At 33.7% G+C, this 19,087-nt stretch overlaps 1 protein-coding gene across 2 annotated transcripts; it reads right to left on the reverse strand.

Moving 5' to 3' along the window:
* Positions 1–37: 37 nt before the first annotated feature.
* Positions 38–18,679, reverse strand: LOC133186832 (protein draper-like). 2 transcript variants are annotated; one of them, XM_061322179.1, is made up of 13 exons: positions 18,505–18,679; positions 15,056–15,117; positions 14,606–14,740; positions 12,796–12,930; positions 11,420–11,551; positions 11,135–11,275; positions 10,045–10,179; positions 8,237–8,371; positions 7,983–8,117; positions 7,767–7,904; positions 7,075–7,201; positions 6,023–6,045; positions 38–1,692 (listed from the first exon to the last, which is right to left on the reverse strand). In XM_061322179.1, the coding sequence occupies exons 1-13, from the start codon at positions 18,594–18,596 to the stop codon at positions 1,295–1,297; spliced, it is 1,788 nt and encodes a 595-aa protein (XP_061178163.1). In that variant the 5' UTR covers positions 18,597–18,679; the 3' UTR covers positions 38–1,294. The 2 variants fall into 2 exon arrangements, with proteins under 2 accessions (XP_061178163.1, XP_061178162.1); XM_061322178.1 differs by having other exon boundaries at positions 38–1,695.
* Between the last annotated feature and the right edge of the window lie 408 nt (positions 18,680–19,087).

Consider the following 19,087-nt stretch of genomic DNA (forward strand, 5'->3'; position numbering starts at 1 on the left):
ACTAGATGAGACTTAAAATTTTCATATTTGATAAAATTCAGGAACTCCACTTCATGCATTGAGGAGCATTTCTTACTAGATAAGATTTAAAATTTTCATATTTGATAAAATTCAGGAACTCCACTTCGTGCATTGAGGAGCATTTCTTACTAAATAAGACTTAAAATTTTCATATTTGATAAAATCCAGGAACTCCACTTCGTTCATTGAGGAACATTTCTTACAGATAAGACCGCATCCTTTATAAGGAGTTCCTCTTTCCTGATATTTTAGTCATAAAAACATAGAGGCAATCTGGGAAAATCTAGCCTGAAACTGTTTCTACAAAACACTGTAAACAAACTGTATTTTAATACGTACTGGTATTAGTCGACTTGTTTTAATATTCCTATGAAGCAGAATTTATTCAAAAACTTCTACATGAGAAGAAAACACTTGTGGTGGCCTTCAACTCGACATATAGGCCTTCAACTCGACATTTAAATATATTGAAGATGTATTATCAATTAACAATGATAACTTCCATTCATATGTCGACTCGATATCCCAGAGAACTTGAAATAAAATACACCATATAATCTGTCACATCTGTTTCATATTTGGATGTTTTACTGATTATAAACGATAAGGACCCACTAACAGCTAAATTGTATGATAAACGAAATGACTTCAGCTTCTCCAACGTCAAATTACCTTATTTATGTAGTAATATCCCGCTATCACCTGCATATGGTGTTTTTATCTTCAACTTATTCGATACTCAAGAACATGCTCCGAGTACGATCAATTTTTAAACCAAGGCAAGCTACTGACAGATAAGTTGATGTTACAGGGACTTCAACAACCTCGTTTAAAATCCCTAAAATTTCCTAAATTCTATGGTCGTTATAATGACCTTATTAACAAATATAACCTATCGTTGCGTCGTATTTTAGCTGACTTGTTTCATACCAATTGTTAGGCCTTTGTTTTTATACTTAATTTGACTACGGAATGTTCCGTCCTACCTGATCAATATATATAGGGCTCACGACGGGTGTGACCGATCAACAGGGGATCCTTTCTCCTTCTAGACACCCGATCCGACCTCTGGGATTTCCAGGGGTCCGTGTTTTATGCCCTCTTTACAGATTTGTATGGTTTATAGATTTTTTTTTTGATTGATCACTGTTCGTAATCTTCACCTTTTTCATACATGTTCATTTCATCCACACAGCAATAAAATATTGTCAATCAATGACACAAGGTATGTCAAAATTGAAATATAACACAGTTCTATATTGCAACCAATTTTTTACTCCAGCGGTTTCCCTCTCTTCGAGACTCCCTTTGATACTTTTCTTTTTGTAGCGACTTTGTCTATTTGTTCTGTGTTTTTAAGTCCTGTGTACAAAGATGTGTCGGGCTCGCTTGTTTTCCTCAAAGATTCGTACATATTTGTGTCCTTATCATCGTTATATGAAGGCTTCAGCGCCAGACTCTCATATTCATTCCCAACAACATGAGATTCAGCCGCCGTATTTATGACGGCAACATTGCCATAAAGTGCTACGCCGGATTCTTTTCGGATGTTATTATCGTAAATGTTGACGTCAGATTGATTTCCGTTATTCCCAAAGGCATTTTCGTACAGAGGGTCCTCCGTTACGCTAGGAGTGTAGGTCTGATTTGTGGTGGAAATGCCGTTAGATTCTGCTGCAATCATAAAGTACAAACATTCATTATCAATACTGCATTCCAGGATTTCTTTATGGAACTGAATTTTCCTTACATAATATTTTGAAAATAATGACAGAAATATAAATTAGCTAGACATCATCAATTTTTCGCGTTACTGAATTCAGTAGTAAATATTTACGTGCAGTCTAACTTTTAAACTCAATATAAGTAGTCTATGAACAAGCTTATTTAGAGAATTTGTGTTCCCCGATTAAGATAAAAAGAAGAGGGTGGAATATAAGGAAAATATGCAGATAGAGAAAGAACTAGAAATATCTCCATAGGACATGAATGCACCGTCGAGGGTATATTAGTACAGTTTCATGAGAGTATCTTGAAAAGTTTCTTTAAAATTGAAATTGAAAAAAAAAATGGATATAGATGATAAATTCTCATCAAATTATGTATATAATACATAATGTGCATAAGCTTACTTAAAAATATCTTAAATGCTTTCTTTAAAACTAAGCAAAATGAAAAATTAAAAAAAGCGAGGTCAAAGTCAAAGGAAAGTTCAGGGTCAAAAGTTTTTGATGCAGTTGAATAGCTCTCACTTATACGTATCAGCATATTAAGTTTAATGAAAATATAATTAATTCAAAACTGAGCTTAAAACTAGTTTAAGAAAAGTTAAGTCAAAGGAAAGGTTAGAGTCAAAAAACAATGCAGTTGAAAAGCTTACATCAGTATGTATTCGTATATGAAGTTTGATAGAAATATCTTGAATGGTTCTTAAAATTGAGCTAAACACAATTTCAAAAAAAAGAAGTGAGGTCAAGGTCAAAGGAAAGGTCAATGTAAAAAAAATGTTGATGCATTTGAATAGCGTACATGAGTGTGTATCATCATATGAAGCTTGTTTACACTATCTTGAATGATTTCTTTAAAACTGAGCTAAACATTAATTCAAGAAAAGTGAGGTCAAGGTCAAAGGAAAAGTCAAGGTCAAAAAATGTTGATACAGTTGAATAGCAACCATCATTATCTATGAGCATATGAAGTTTGATAAAAAAATATTTTGAACAGATTCTTTGAAACTGAGCTAAACGTAAAGCGCGACGGAAGGAAGGATTGAAGGACGAAAGACGGACATGACAAACTATATATTCCCCAGCCATATTCATGGTGGGGCATAAAGAAAGGTCAACCTTGACCTTTCAGCTTTTACCCTTAAAGTCAATAAGGGTCTTTTTTAAGTAAAAGGAATTCATGACCTCAATACAAAATCTTACAAAGAACTAAAGTTATCACCTGAAACACATGCAATATAAAATTTGTGACCTTAGTCTTTGACCTTTTTACCCTCAAAATCAATAGGGGTCATTTTTTAAAAGTCATATTTACTGAAGGTTTAAAATTTCATTGCAAAGCTTCAATAAAGAACTTAAGTATTCACCAGGAAACCATTTAAAGCCAGATATAATTTTTTTTTTATTAATAAGTTATTGGGAGTTGCGATATAAAAGTTCATAGAAAAAAACTAAAGTTGTCATCTGGAAACCATTTTTAGCTCTACTGGTCAGAGACCAGAAGAGCTTATGCGATAGTAAGGTGTCCGTCATCCGTCCATCTGTCTGTCTGTCCGTCGTCTGTCTAGCTGTCTGTCTGTAAACAATTTTTCAAAATGCTACTCCGCATACAGTTTTGGTCTGATTTCAATATAACTTGGCACACAAGTAGACTACACTATGATACATACAGTTGTAATTTAGTGCATCGGTTTTTGATTTCGATGTACGGTGTTGCCATGATTACTAAAGATAGAAATTTCTGTGAAATTCCTTTAAAACGCTACTCCTCCTACAGTTTTGTTCTGATTTCAATATAACTTGGCACACAAGCAGACTAAACTAAGATACATAATTTAGTGCATCGGTTTTTGATTTCGATGAACAGTGTTGCCATGGTTACTAATAATAAAAATTTCTTTGAAATTCCTGTAAGAGGCTACCCCTCCTACAATTTTGATCTGATTTCAATATAACTTGGCACACAAGTAGACTACACTAAGATAAATAATTTTGTGCATCAGTTTTTGATTTTCGATGAACGGTGTTGCCATGGTTACTAAAAATAGAAATTTCTGTGAAATTCCTTTAAAACGCTACTCCTCCTACAGTTGTCGTCTAATTTTAATCTAACTTGGCACACAAGTGGACTTCACTTTGATACATAATTTAGTGCATCGTTTTTTCATTTCGATGAACGGTGTTGCCATGGTTACTAAAAATAGAAATGTCTGTGAAATTCCTTAAAAACACTTCTCCTCTTACAGTTTTGGTCTGATTTTAATATAACTTGGCATGCAAGTAGACTACACACACTAAGATATGTAATTTAGTGCATCAGTTTTTGATTTCGATGAACGGTGTTGCCATGATTACCAAAAATAGAAATTACTGTGAAATTGCTTTAAAACGCTACTCCTGCTACAATTTTGGTCTGCTTTTAATATAATTTGGCATACAAGAAGACTATACTAAGATACATAATTTAATGCATCGGTTTTTTCTTTCAATGAACAATGTTGCCATGGTTACTAAAAATAGAAATTTCTGTGAAATCCCTTTAAAACGTTACTCCTCCTACAGTTTTGGTCTGATTTCAATCTAATTTGGCACACATTTAGAATACACTACGATACATAATATGTATTTCGGTTTTTGATTTCAGTGAATGGTGTTGTCATGGTTACTAAAATAGAAATTTCGGTGAAATACTTTCAAAACACTACTCCTCCTATAGCTTTCGTTTGATTTCAATATAACGTGGTACAGAAGTAGACTACATTAAGATTAGGGATGTCAATTTTACTCGGACAGCTTAGTCGAATAGTCGGAGGCTTTAGTCGAACGATAGTCGAGTACTCGTTGAAATTTGAATTAATTTTCATGTCATTTTTCCTAATTGTCTTTAACCCACTGCTAACATATACAATATTTAATCTACGCTATCACCATTATACAACAAATTATTGAATCGTTAACATTTATATAGTAATAAATATATGTATCCAATGTATTTGACTTCAAATATAATATTTTTACTGCATATTTTATCAATATACAGAATATCAAATGCTCGCATTGATCCTTTCTTTTCATGATGCTAGTACATGTACCCGTTACTGATTTCTTACCTGAACCCATTTGGATTTGTCTTGTCAGTGACCCGTGATTGTTAAACAATTAAAGCGTAACTCTTATAAAAACAAAGATAGCTTACGATGAATTTTATTATGAGATTCTTTTGCAAACAATCAATACAACTTTATAATTGATGATATTAATCACGCTCATAACTCTTCCCCAATTTACATGTACATGTATTTACAAATATGTAATAGCTGTTTAATTATTCTTCATTAATTAATATGCATTATACGAGATCTTACAGAATTGCAGGTTGAAACTTTACAATTTGGATCTGACATCTTTTAAAGTATGACAATGCATGTCTGCCGAACAAAAAAAAAATCCTTTGAAAAATTAGTGAAGACCGGTTAAGCCTTTTCCTGGGTTTTACTCACGAGGACACTGAACACTGATACGTGTACGTTAATAAATCAACTGAGCAGATCCATTTTTTTTAAACCTCGAATTTAAGTTTACTATTAAGTAGCAAATTTTTAACGAATAACCGTCTAAAAAAGTTTTAGTCGGTAGTCGGTATATGATCGAACGATAGTCGAGTACTCGAATATTCGTTGACATCCCTAATTAAGATACATAATTCTATTTATTAATGCATGTTGCAAAGTTTCAAATCCAAGTGCTATTTTGTTATACGTACAGACCAGTAGAGCTACAGTCTCATCAGAGACTTCTGGTTGTTTTTGGGTTGTATGAATTTCTGACCTTGACCTATTGACTTAAAAAATCAGAAGGGTCTTTTTAAGTCACTAAAAGTTATGATATATATAGGGGGTTATAAAAATTCATCGCAAAATCTCAAAGGCTGTTTAAGATATCGTCCGGAAACGAAAGTGTTTCACACAGACATAATGTATGAATTTCTGACTTTGACCTATGACCTTTTCACCTCAAAATGAAAAAGTTCATTCAGTAAAATTCAAAGAAAACTAAAATTATCATCAATGTTTTTGCAATATATGAATTTATGTCCTTGACCTTTGACTTTTTTTGACCTCAAATCAATAGGGATCTTTTTAAGCAATAGGGAGTAATTAAAATTTCATTGCAACAGCAAAGGCTTTTTGAGATATTGTTTGGAAACTGAAGTATTACATACAGACAGACAAACAGACAGATGGACAGACCCAAATATATATACAAAGACATACCTTTGAGAATGTTCTTGACGAGTCTAAATAAATAAAAAAAAAATAGATACTGATTTTTAAGTCAATTTCTATATCTAGATATGTTTAACGTTGTACTCATTAGCAAAATGCACCATTTAACATGATCTTTCATACACTCTGTCGATGCTTCTCGTTGAATAAATGTTACCATTCTGACTCAGAGAAACAATACTGCTTTAATAACTTGTTTCAAAATCGCAAAAAAGTCCCTTGATTGAGAGTACTTTTAAAAGCACCAAAGTAAAGGCTTTTGTTGCAAAATGGTAGAATATCGATTTGCTGATTTTTTCATACATGTACTGATTCATTAATCTTAAATAACTTTTTTCATATTATTATTATTATCATTATCATTATTATTATTAATTTGCTTCTGACATCAAACATTAGAACATTAGAAGACATATTGAATCAACCGGAAGTCGCTGTATCCCATCTAAAGTCTTAAAATGTCGTGAGGTAATTTTCGAGACATAAATGAGTTGTCTACAATGAAGAGACTTGACTAAAGACGTCTGGAACAATATAAGAAAAAAGTCTCCGGAAGCGAACTATGCCTCATTAAAGTAGGTAAATGATTAATAAATTAATAAAATATTGGCTTGAAGTGGGGGTGCCTGAAATTGAGTTAGGTACCTTGTGGTAAAAATAAGAAGGGGTTGCCCTGCATACGAAACAATAAGTAGGGGTTGCCATACATACGAAAAAGTGCCTGTGATTTTCAGTGTAAAGAAAGTTTCTGAACACATTTTTACTAAAAATAGATCTGAAACGCTCTCGCAACACTCAAGCTAGTCAGGAAATTCTACTGAAAATTTTGAATGATATAAACTTCAAACTGTGCCTTTGCCCCTTTAATGTAAGGCATGCTGATGTATGAATTTCGAAAATACTGATAAACTGAACTTTTGCAGGTCTATCTGCATGAGGAGAAAAAAGATAGTGGATTTTATTTATGTTTAACTATATGATGATCTTGATATATAATACAGCTATAGGACTCGGCATTTAATGTGAATAACGCATTTTACCTTTTCCTTTTAGACGTAATAACAAAAAGTACCACGCCTACTGCTGACGCAATCACAACTACCCCGACAACCAGCCCAATAACAATAGAAACCACCGGAGACGACGAAACTGGCTGTGGAACCACCACTTTAAAAATACAAGCATAAACTATGTTTTATTTACATATACATGTATAACAAAATTTGACCTTTTAAATGCATCAAAATAAAAATGCGATTTACTTGCGTACTATCACTTATTTAAAATGTTTTATTTACAATGTATACGAAATCTCTGCATTTACACATACCTTCTACATACCCCTCAAAACAAAATTTGAAAGTTGAATAGATATTATAATGCATTGGTTCTAGATCTTTGCTCGGATTTTTAAGCAGACTAAAGCTCTATTCTCCGAGAAAATTAGAACCGCCTTCAAATTTGCCTAGTCTGAGGGACCATCTGACAAATTCCTCACCTAATTTTATAATGGTTTTTACTTTTTCCATTAAAGCTCAATCCTTCTAAAAAGTAATTTTTCCAAAAAAAAGTCTTTGTTTCTTTCGAAATATTAATGCCAGATTGATGGAACAGACAGTAAGTCACTCAAATGGAAATATATCTTTAATTTTGTACATAAGGCCAATGTACTTTCTAAATGAATGCTCAAATTCTATAGTGTAACAAGATTTTACAGAACAGCTAAACTAACCTTCCACAGTGCAGTCATCCGACTCGTACCCACTTTTGCATGTGCACGCTCCTGATTTTTTGTCACAGTGAATGGTATTATTCATGTGACACTGACACTGCCCTAAACACTCTGATCCAAAGTGGTCATCATCACATTCTGCACGAAAGTATTAATATTCTAAGGTATTAACTTCAATAGCACATTACATCAACATAATATAAAATTTTATCCCACCTGTGGAACAGTTTGTGCCTTTGTATCCGAGTTTACAAATACACAGTCCGTCCGACTTCCGGCAGGTCCTAAACTGGTTCTCGTTACACCTGCACGTGCTCATACACTTATCCCCGAACGTTCCATCAGGGCACTCTGCAATGAAAATCCATTTAATTTCTTGCGGTTGATTTATTGGATATACCTGTTTATAGATATCGGGAAACAGTTTACCTTTTAACCTTATACTAGAAACCTGTAAAGTCAAGTCTTACCCAACTGGCAGTTTTCTCCTGTAAAACCCGGCAGGCACGTGCACATTCCAGATTTAGGGTCACAACTCCGTGTATTTTCCGACTTGCATGTGCAGTTGGAGGAACAATTTTGTCCATAGGTGTACCCGCTACAATCTGGAAAAAAAAAACATTTGGCTTTAAATTCTAGGACACTTGAATTAGAAAGCAGCTATTCAGAGACAGAACATGAGAGAATATGTCGAGGAATAGCTGCAGAACTGTAGCGTTATGGTTTAATTTACATTTTAGTCTTTGACCATAAACTACAAAAGATATCAAGGGACAGTGCTCTAGGATATGCCAGTTAATCCAAATCAATGTCATCCGTATGTCAATATAAGTAGTTAATCCATATCAATGTTATCTGTATGTCAAATAAAATTTTGTTTTACTTGTACCTCTGTTTTTTTTTTTAAAGTCATACTCATTTGTAAACGTAACTTGTATTTCTCGACTAGCTACAGAACTGTAGCGTTAATATGGTTTTATATTTTAGACTTTGACCATAACGCTACAGATATGATGCAATTTACGGCGCAAGATTTTCTGCGCAACGGCTGGGGATTCATGTATTTCTCCACTTTAGAGCATGGTCAATCAACTATCTTTTATTCCTTAATTCTAGGCATATTCTATTTCCAACCTTTTTTATTAAGGAATAAAGGGACTCAATGTAATGCCATATACATGTAAAGCTTCCTGGTGTAAGGGAGATAATTCAAATTACTCATCACCTCTGTATTGCCTATAGACTCAACATTATTTTATGTTTTGTATTGCTGTATGTTTATGTATTTTCTTGTCCCCTTGAGCGTTTACAAATTATACTTGTATCTATGTTATGCCCCCAGTGGGACCATGATTGGCAAATAAATTTTATTCTATTCTATATTACAGTATACTATAAAACTTTTGTTTAAATTAATTAGTGGAGAGTCTTCTAACTATGAGTTATAAGATTTGGTTTACAAACTCATGGAGCCACGGAACAACTGCTTTTATACATTTGATTATAGGCATTCTTCACTCCTTGTTCGTCCATCTCCTTTATGATTTTGCCATGGGTAATTTTGCAGATATTTTCCAATCTACCCCCCGGGTTCTTAAACTTATTTTGCATTTAGATCTTACATAATTACAGGGGATCTGACACAGCCTTGTGCATGTCATTGTGCTCACTAATATCGGACTGCCAAACGTAAATTTTTAGAACTGCAAGAACAAAGGAATGACGACACAGCAATGTTTAAAATATTTTTTTTTGATGAAAACTCATTTTATTTTAAGAACAAGATATAAAGCAGCATTCACGATTTTTTTAAGAATGCTTCTTAAAAATGAAATCTGTGTTGGGGTAGGTCAAAAATTCAAAGTTTGACCATCCTACCGAGATGTTGAGTAAAGTAAGGAAGATTCTTGGATCGATGAGAAGATTTTCTATATGTCAATTTGTACGTGTACGTGTGTACAATATTAATAGTCCTTAAGAATGAATTTTCTTCATTGCAATATATGTGTGGTACTTAATCTTTGAATAACTACTCGTGAATTATGAACCCATTTTATGAGGACTTCGATTTATATTTTCAATTTATTTCACAATTTAATTATTGTTAGTGAACTAGATTTAGGACAACTGCTTGTGTATGGATTAATTTTATAAATATTACCCTGCGCATGGGAATGTTGCCAAAATTGCTTAAAACAGTTCACAAATATAAAAAAAATCGTTTATCATAGATGAATGAGTAAATATTTTACGGCTTTTACATACTTCTGTGACCTACCATCTTGACACGAAGGTGGTTCATAGCCTGGACGGCATACACACTCGCCAGTAAAGGCACTGCAGCTACTGGCGTGACCCGTAGTACATTTACAACGCAAACTGCACCCAGATCCATAGTTAGGGAAAGCACACTCTGCAATTGACAGAAAGAATTACCTACATACCATTGCGCGATAAATTAATTAAATTTTCGACACGTATTCGTATTTTTTTAAAGAAGAGTAGAACTCTCAACCTTTTTAAAACAAATTATTTGCACACATTATTTGACGCCGTAATTGTACGAAACAATGACATATGAAGATAACGAACAATAATCATGCTCAAAAGTCTATTGAAACAATGCAAATTGTGAGCAGAGCAAAATCAAAGAGATGGGATCAGGTGCCATGGACAAGTAAGCAATTCCTTTTGACCGCCTCTCTCCGTGCTCTTCATCATGATCGGGTAAACGGAGAACTCCATAATAAAGTCAGTAACAAAATAATGGCCTAACAATATGTTTGAAAGACGTCAGTCAACATTCGACCTAACAACAGGTCAATATTCGACCTAACAACAGGTCAACATTCGACCTAACAACAGATTCTATTTACAAACAAGGATATTGTACATGTAGATACCCAGGAATCATCAGCTTGTTAAAATACGAAGCTTGTTTCGTTTTAGGAAATGTTCGTACGTAGAACATGCTCTTGCGTATCGAATCAACTGAGACATAAACACCCTATAAAGTTGATAAAGGTATATTGCTACATAAAAAAACTCAACAATTAACAAATTATCATGCTTGCTCAAGTCACCTTGAATTTGAAGAAAAATTAATACAATTTGAACATGCACATAAAGCAACTTAAGCCAATCCTGTGCAAACTGTAGCACTATTCGAGGTACTTGCACATGATTTTTACGTTTGTAGACCTACAGACAATAATCTTACCAATGAAATACCACTACTGAATTGAATATCTTAATCTACTTACCTTGAAATACAAAACTTACTCTTGAAAATCTCTTATTTGCACCATCACAAAAAGAACATGACTCCCCCCCCCCCTCCCCAACCTCTCCCCTCCCTCACCACTTACCCCTCGAACAATCCGCCTTAGGGTCGTATCCTAACCTGCAGTTGCAGGATCCATCCACATTACTACAAGGGGAGGCAGAATTTTTATCATCACATGTGCATGTCTTTGCACACCGAAGACCATACGTGTTGGTTGGGCAACCTTAATGTTCAACATAATTCAAATCCTATACAAAACGCTTACAATAGATTTAGGAAAAATTAAAGCGTTTGAAAACCAACAAAATCTTATTTTTAATTTTTAAAAAATCAATTTTTACTTTTTATGAAAACACTACGGACTTACTTTTTTCACAGTTTGTTCCGTTGTATCCAGGTAAACACGTGCATGACCCACTGACAAAGTTACACGTGCTGGTTTGGTTCTTAAGACACGTGCACGACTTACACCCGTCTCCAAACGTGAAAGGTGAACACTCTGTAATAAAATGATATTATTCTAATAAATACTAAAATAGTTACCACATTTTGGTCAGTTATCTGTAAACTGTAAAACAAGGGAAGCAATTGTGATGCGATTGCATGAATATGTTAACTTATACTCTTTTAATGCCTTGAGAACGTGAACTGTCATCCAACGACAGCTAGAAATTGTGAACACTTTCAACCAAACATTTGTTAGATGTTAATGGTCAAGCTCCAGACAGCTCAGTATTAAGTTACGCTACAACTCCATATCATTATTATTAGCATTATTCGTAGGGAAAGTAGTCCCGGAGAATTGACACTGTTTGGAATAGGGAAAGTAGTCCCGGAGAATTGACACTGTATGGAGTAGGATAAAACCAAAGACTTCCGAGTATTCCATTCCGAGGTCTCTGGTTTTATCCTTCGTTTATAACCCCAACCGGAAGCTTTTGTATCTCATTCAAAGTCATATTTTGTATCGAGGTAATATTCGAGGAAGAAATGAGTGGTTTACAAGAAAGAAGCTCGATCAGAGACGTCTGAAACGATTTAATTAACAAGAAAAAGTCTTTCGAAGCGAAAGATGTCATTTTAAAGTAGGTTAATGATTGATATATAGACAAAATACGAGCTTGAAGTGGAGGTGCCTGAAATTGAGTTAGGTACCTTGTGCTAAAAATAAGTAGAGGGTGCCCCGTATACGACGAAACAAGTGCCTGTGGCTTTCAACCTATAGTTTCGCACCATTGAAAAAGATTATCCTTTATCCTGTCTGACGTTTCTGGAGACAGGCAATAAATAACGAGCACATTGTGCGCTAAAACGGGAGTTTTGTCTCAATTAAATATTGTATCATATATTAAAAACAATTATTGCTGTTTTTAAAGGGCTAGGTAAATATTGTACTTTTCGGGTGGCTAAATCATGGTATTGACCTCAAAAAACAGCAACAATGTTCTCGAAGCATGCGTGAGGTGTCCTCTGTATTTTGGTACAAACTAAAATTTTCTCCTCGACGCTTCCTATCAGATTTTGCAGCAACTTTAAAAAGTATCGCACTATTCTTGGGAAGCCTCGTGTGATGTTATTCGAAATTTTCTATGACATGGTTCACTAATCAACAATTAAAAAAAGGAAAGTTTCGAGCAAAGTGAGAGGGTGTCTTTGTAAAGCTTTTCCTCAATTATCTTTGAAACTCAGTGCGATTTATAATGCACAGTATTCGAAGTTGAAAATAAAATTCCTGTAGCTTACTTTGTGCGCATGTGGATCCTGTGTAACCTGGCGAGCACGTGCACGCTCCTGTTATGTGGTGACATGACTTGAACTGCCCCGCTACGCAAGTGCAGCTTGACTTGCACCCTGCTCCAAAGGTCCCTGACGAACACTCTAGATATAATGAAAGAGAGTTTGACTAATGAGGTTTTTTACTATATTTCTTGTCACAGACACTATAGCAGGAGCTTTATTAGACTACCAGATAAAAAAAATGGTTTGGATGTACATGTATTTGCAATATATATCATAATTAAAAAAAGAATCTTAATCGTGCTGCAATAAGAAGTCTTTTTAAGAAACATCCGCCTTAAATGTCATTTGGAGCTTATGAGACAGAAGCCTAAATTCCAAAAAACTTGCTGAACTTCTACATAACATTACACGCAAAGGAGGTCTTTTCCTCAAAGAAGGAGATTTCATGAAAATCCTAAATTAGAAACCACACCCTCTTAGAACAGCATATTGCCCCGAAATTACCAATTGATACTGCATTTCTTCAGTTATTCAAAGCCAGTCATATTCAAAGGGATCATTAAAATGTGCATGTGTAGGAGGATATCTGGGGAGTAGAAAGTGTGACATCCGGGCGGAGGGACGGACAAAGGCAACAACAAGCAAATTCAAAGAATTGTGGTCCCCCGCTTTTGATGTCTTAGTGGTAGGGATGCAATTATTTATGGCATATTGTAACTGTCTTGTTTGTGTGTCCTTCAAACTTCTAGGTTAAGGTAATGAATTCAAAAATGATATAAAGTACCTTTCTGAAAGCTGTTGTCATAGATAATGCACATATAAAAAATATGAAAGCCCTATATATTCTTTCATTCAAAAGTTTTTGCCAATGTAAAAAAGATGAAGACTGTAGGTTAAACTCTAAGGTCAAGGTCACGAGGTCAAAAACCAGAGTACATTAGGATAAAGCACATGTCAAATATAAATACCCTATTTTCTCTCATTCAAAAGTTATCACCAATGTCAATTTTTTCGAAAATTTGGTCAAATTTCAAGGTAAAGGTCATGGGGTTAAAAATCACAGTACATTTGGAAAGTCTTGGCACTGGTAATGCACATGTCAAATATGAATGGCCTCTCTTCTCTCCTTCAAAATCTAGCAGCAATGATAATTTTTTTTAAAAATTAGGTTAAACTTCAAGGTCAGGGTCACATGGTCAAATATCATAGCACATTTCATTTTGAGACTTCTTGTCTCAGGTAATGCACTTGTGAAATATAAACGCCCTATTTTCTCTCATTTAAAAGATATCACCAATGCTACTTTTTTAAATCAGGTCAAACTTCAAGGTCAAGGTTTATAAAATAAAAAAAAAATAAGGCATATTTGCAAAACTCCTGTGAAATGTAATACACATGTGAAATATGAATGCTCTATCCTCTCTCATTCAAACGTTTAAACCAATGTTAAAATTTTGAAAAGGTCAAACTTCAAGGTCAAGGTCACAAAGTCAAAAATCATATAGTACATTTAGAAAGGTCTTGTCACAGAAAATTACATGTGAAATATAGAAGCGGCTTCAAGCCCTATCTCTTCTCATTTAAAAGTTATGACTTAGGTAAAAGTAATGTTATTTTTTTTAAGTAGGTCAAAGTTCTTGGTCCAGGTCACGGGGTCAAAAAACATAAGATATTTGGAAAGGTCTTCTCACAGGTAATGTACATGTGAAATATGAAAATCCTACCTTTTCTCATTCAAAAGTTATGACCAAGGTTAAAGTTTTTGTGAAAGCGGAGGACAATAATATACTGAATATTGTCTGGGTGATCTGACCTTGACTACAGGTGGAACCAGTATACCCGTCCTTACATCGACACGCTCCATTGATATTGTCACAGCTGAGTGATTTACTCTGGTCACATGCGCATTTCAAGGTACAGTTGGCTCCATACTGGAAATTAGTGCAAGCTGAATAAAAAGTATAAAAATAAATAAAATTAATTTAAATATAATGAAATAAAAAGGTCTACATTTTTTTTTACATAATATATCAAATATGTACATGTAATTGTTTTACTAATTTACTGGTCATTTGGCGTATTGTTTACTCGTATTTTCAAGAAACTTGTAGATGGTCGAGTTTGTTTAAATGTTGTCAAGATTCAATAAAAATTTATTTTCAGTAATGATATTCTTAAAAAGTGTCCCCAAATGGTAGTCAAATGGGCTTAAATCCACTTTTTTTTAAACTGTGCATTTGTTATGAAATTTCCTGTTACTGACGTTTGCATGTTAGTCCCTTCGTTGAATTCGATACAAATCCAGTGCAACAAACGGTCACGTTCCTGTAAAAATAAAATAGTGAGCATGTGAAAAGTGTTTCATGAAGATAACAGCCTTATTTTCTTAAACTTTTAATATTACGTTTAGAATGGATAGAACGTGTCGTGCCACCAACCATAGAGTACGTTAAAATTAACTTTTTTTTTTTTTTTTTTTTTTTGTAATTGCAGATATTCCCAATGGGAGATTGATCTAATCGTGAAAACATCTGTGCATTTGGGGGACCTCTTATTTCCTTCCCTTTTTTCCTTAGTGATTTATTTTGATTTTTCGGGTAAGACTAATTTGAGACAGGTTTAACTGTACTAGTTACAAAGATGTAATTACTTTGTAAGTTATTTTTGCTCTATACATGTATTTTAATTTTCACAGACAGAAAAAAAAGGTGGGAGTATTTGGCGTGTAATCTACAGAAATCAAATGATCGAATCATTCAAAGTTTAAATGTCCAAGTCAATGGTCGGCTGACCACAGCTGGGCAGAGTTTACTAAAGCAACGCAGATAAGATTACATTGAATGAATTGTCAAAAAATATGAGATTTAGGTCTGCTTATATTTACATTACGATAATATATGTAACAGCTATCAAATTGAAGGTATAGTAAAATACGAATGTTTTAAAATTCTAGTGGGTAGGATTTACTAGTAATTGCTTTTGATCTCGGTGCAACAGAATCAAATTTTAACTTTAATTTAAAATTCTTTAAAAAATTGAAAATAGAATCAAACTGACAAAAGACTAGACTGTTTGTTTGTTTTGGGTTTTTTCCTTAAATAAACGCACCAAACGAGGATGGAACCTACACATACCGATTCCTCAACGTCAAGGACAAGTAACGTATACCACCGTGCTATCGTCGCTGAACATACAGTAATATGGTTTTAAAACAATAATGAAGCAGAGCATTTCCACAATATTATTTTTTATGGTCTCGGGGTTGTCTCTCCATTATTTCTTTGAGTTAAAATGCACACAAATAATTTTCAAAGTCATGGAGCGACGGCCCAGAGATAGCAAATTTATGAAAAACGTGTGTAAAAATGTAATATTTTGTACCACATAATTCATCTTACCATATTTCAAGGCATATTTGAGAAATTTAAAACACAATAACGGGAAAATATTTCCCCTTCATTTATCACAAGAACCCGAATTTTAAATAGAATGCTAAATTAATCTGAGTCGCATGAATGCTTTTCAAGTGCGCCCAGATTCCTGTCGAATCAATCAAAAGCGCCCTCATTCTTTGGAAAGAAAAGTGCTGCTTTATCTTTTCTGGGAAAAAAGCACCTATTGTTTACTCTGTCAGTTCGTTCAACAATATACCAAATTCAGAAAATATCATACATTGCCTGGCTTTCGGACAAAAATGACGTCATTATCGAAAAAAAAGTGACAATTTTTGTGCAAGACTTTTCTCATGTAAAAGTATTGCAAGTCAAACGTTGCAGTATTCGATCTTTTCCATTTGCATTGTAAAATTTTGCAACGTTTGACATGCTATATGAAAGGTAAAATTAACGAACACTGATTAATCTCAAAAATCCGGTAAACAAAATGAATCGTGAACAGGACAAATAGACGGACCTGGAAACACCATGCAGGGGTGGAATCAGGTGCCTAGGAGGAGTAAGCATCCCCAGTTGACCGGTCACACCCGCCCTGGGCCTTATGTATTGATCAGGTATATCTAATACTCCTTTGTCAATTTTTAAATAACCTGGTAACGTAATAGAAACCATACATTGCAGTTTGTAAATGACTTCCGCCTCTAAAGGTTTTTGCTTTTTTTTCCAGAGCAGAATCATATATATACATGTATATGTAAAACATAAGAGAATAATAACCCCTTCACTCTATCTTTAAACACACACACACACACACACACACAACAGAGGGAAAGCGTATTTCCCTTGGCAGGATTTTGACAAAAGAATATTTTTTTTAAAATTTAGAACAAATTTTGATTTTTGGAATATGTTAAGCTTTTGAAAAATTTCCTTTACTGTTTTTAAGCTATATACACACTGTAACAATAAAATAAAATATCAAAATATTAAGACATCACCTTTATTGAGTTTCTTATATACATGTTGAACTTTGATATCTCGAACACTGATATCTCGAATACCATGGATATGTCGAAGTTGTTTGGAAGTCCCAACCACTTATTCTTTAAGCATTTTACCTATGATATCCAGGGTTGGCCGGGAAATACCAGTAGTGGGAATTACCAGTGGTAAATACCGGTATTTCCCGTCCCGGGAAATACTACAAATTTTCTCTAAACTGGGAAATATTGGGAAATACTGGGAAATACTACATTGTTAAACTTTTTATTTCTTTAATTCATTCAATTTTATACAAAATTCAGAAATAAAATAAATATAAAAATGGATAATGAATAATATTGAATATGTCTCAAACTGCAATTTAACATAATTATTCAGAATCCAGGTCCTCCACCCATAAGGATGCATTCTGAAGCTGTTCACATTTCCTTGGCTGTATATTAAAAAACAAAATAGAAGTTTTCCAATTCAAGTTTCTTTTCAGTTTTGTAAAATTATCAAGTTTATTAATTATAAACCCAAGAACAAAACACACTTGTTTTAATTTTTCTATAAACACTGTAGTTATTATAATCAATGATTATCATGTTGTTTTAACAAATTGCTCTGGACAGTTTTGTGCTCCTGTTTGAGATATAATTACCTTGAGTAGAACTGAAAAGCCTCTTCTTAGGTTTGATATTTACACCACACTCTACATTTAACAATGTTCTTAGAACCTTCTTTGGTTACATAAAAACCCAATAGGGATCTTTGGGTTCATTAAATGGAAGTTTATAGACTGATTATATCTGACTCAAACATGAATCAAATAAAACAAATGACACTTATGACTGGTATATGAATATACTGTGTTATGATTATATTGAAAGAATTACTTGGACACCAGAAATTTTCAAATCAGAGACAGTGATACCAGGTAGATATCTTAGCCAATAAGGTGTTCTACATGTCAATACCCCCCACAAATATAATTAAAATTATGAAATACATAGGTATTTCTTTTTTCCCAGTATTTCCCGGGAAATACCAGTAATTCCCGGTAATTACCAGTATTTCCCACCTTCCTGGGAAATATGAGTATTTCCCGGTTTTTTGCCAACCCTGATGATATCTCGAATCCTCGGATATCTCGAAGTTTTTTCTCGGTCCCATCGAGTTCGAGTTAACGAGGTTTGAATATATATATATATATATATATATATATATATATATATATATATATATATATATATATATATATATATATATATATATATATATATATAATTATACTTGTTAATAATGCTACTATAAACATTTTTAAGCTACATACCCATTCTGACATTCGGATTTCTGTGCCACAGAAAAGTATAAAAGTTCCACAACAATCAGAACACAAGCTTTTATCAACATTTTAATTGTCATTTTACAAGACGGAGGATGGTTTAACTTCCGGGATGAACGACAAATAACTTCTTGGTCATTTGCAAGTTTTAACTTCCTTTAGCACTAGGACATTCCCTCTTGAACCAGATAAGGGTTTGATTTGTTACATGGGTCATGATTTTAATTACTGTACATTACTTTTTATAAATATTCTATTATCACAGTCCTGAGAAAGATTTCCTTGTGTTGTATATGACATGCTTGGCTTGGGGGGCTCTCAGATACCGAATAATGATATCAGGCTTTATCTAACATTTATTTAAATATGCACTGTTATTTTCCTCAACTTAACGCTCAAGGCTAAGTTCTCACTTTAACCCACTTGAATAACTTTCGTGAATCGGGATGGGTACTAAATTTTGATGCACATACTGGTTTGTGAATGATAGATTCTGATTGGATAATAGTCTAGTCACATGATTGACATGACACCGGTGCTCCACATTTTACTTTATAAAGATGAATTTATT

Source organism: Saccostrea echinata, unplaced genomic scaffold, assembly GCF_033153115.1.
Source record: "Saccostrea echinata isolate AGI-Se365-2 ecotype Australia unplaced genomic scaffold, CSIRO_AGI_Sech_v1 ptg000014l, whole genome shotgun sequence".
Classification (NCBI taxonomy): Eukaryota; Metazoa; Mollusca; class Bivalvia; order Ostreida; family Ostreidae; genus Saccostrea; species Saccostrea echinata.

What these genes read in the sequence shown, in the direction of transcription:
- LOC133186832 (XM_061322178.1), bottom strand. Translation starts at nt 18,596, where the DNA reads ATGACAATTAAAATGTTGATAAAAGCTTGTGTTCTGATTGTTGTGGAA. An exon ending in ACCACCTTCGTGTCAAGATG is followed by an intron (nt 8,372 to 10,044) that starts GTAGGTCACAGA and finishes TTTTTTTTCCAG; the next exon opens with ATTGTAGCGGGTACACCTAT. An exon ending in AGGAGAAAACTGCCAGTTGG is followed by an intron (nt 8,118 to 8,236) that starts GTAAGACTTGAC and finishes TTTTCATTGCAG; the next exon opens with AGTGCCCTGATGGAACGTTC.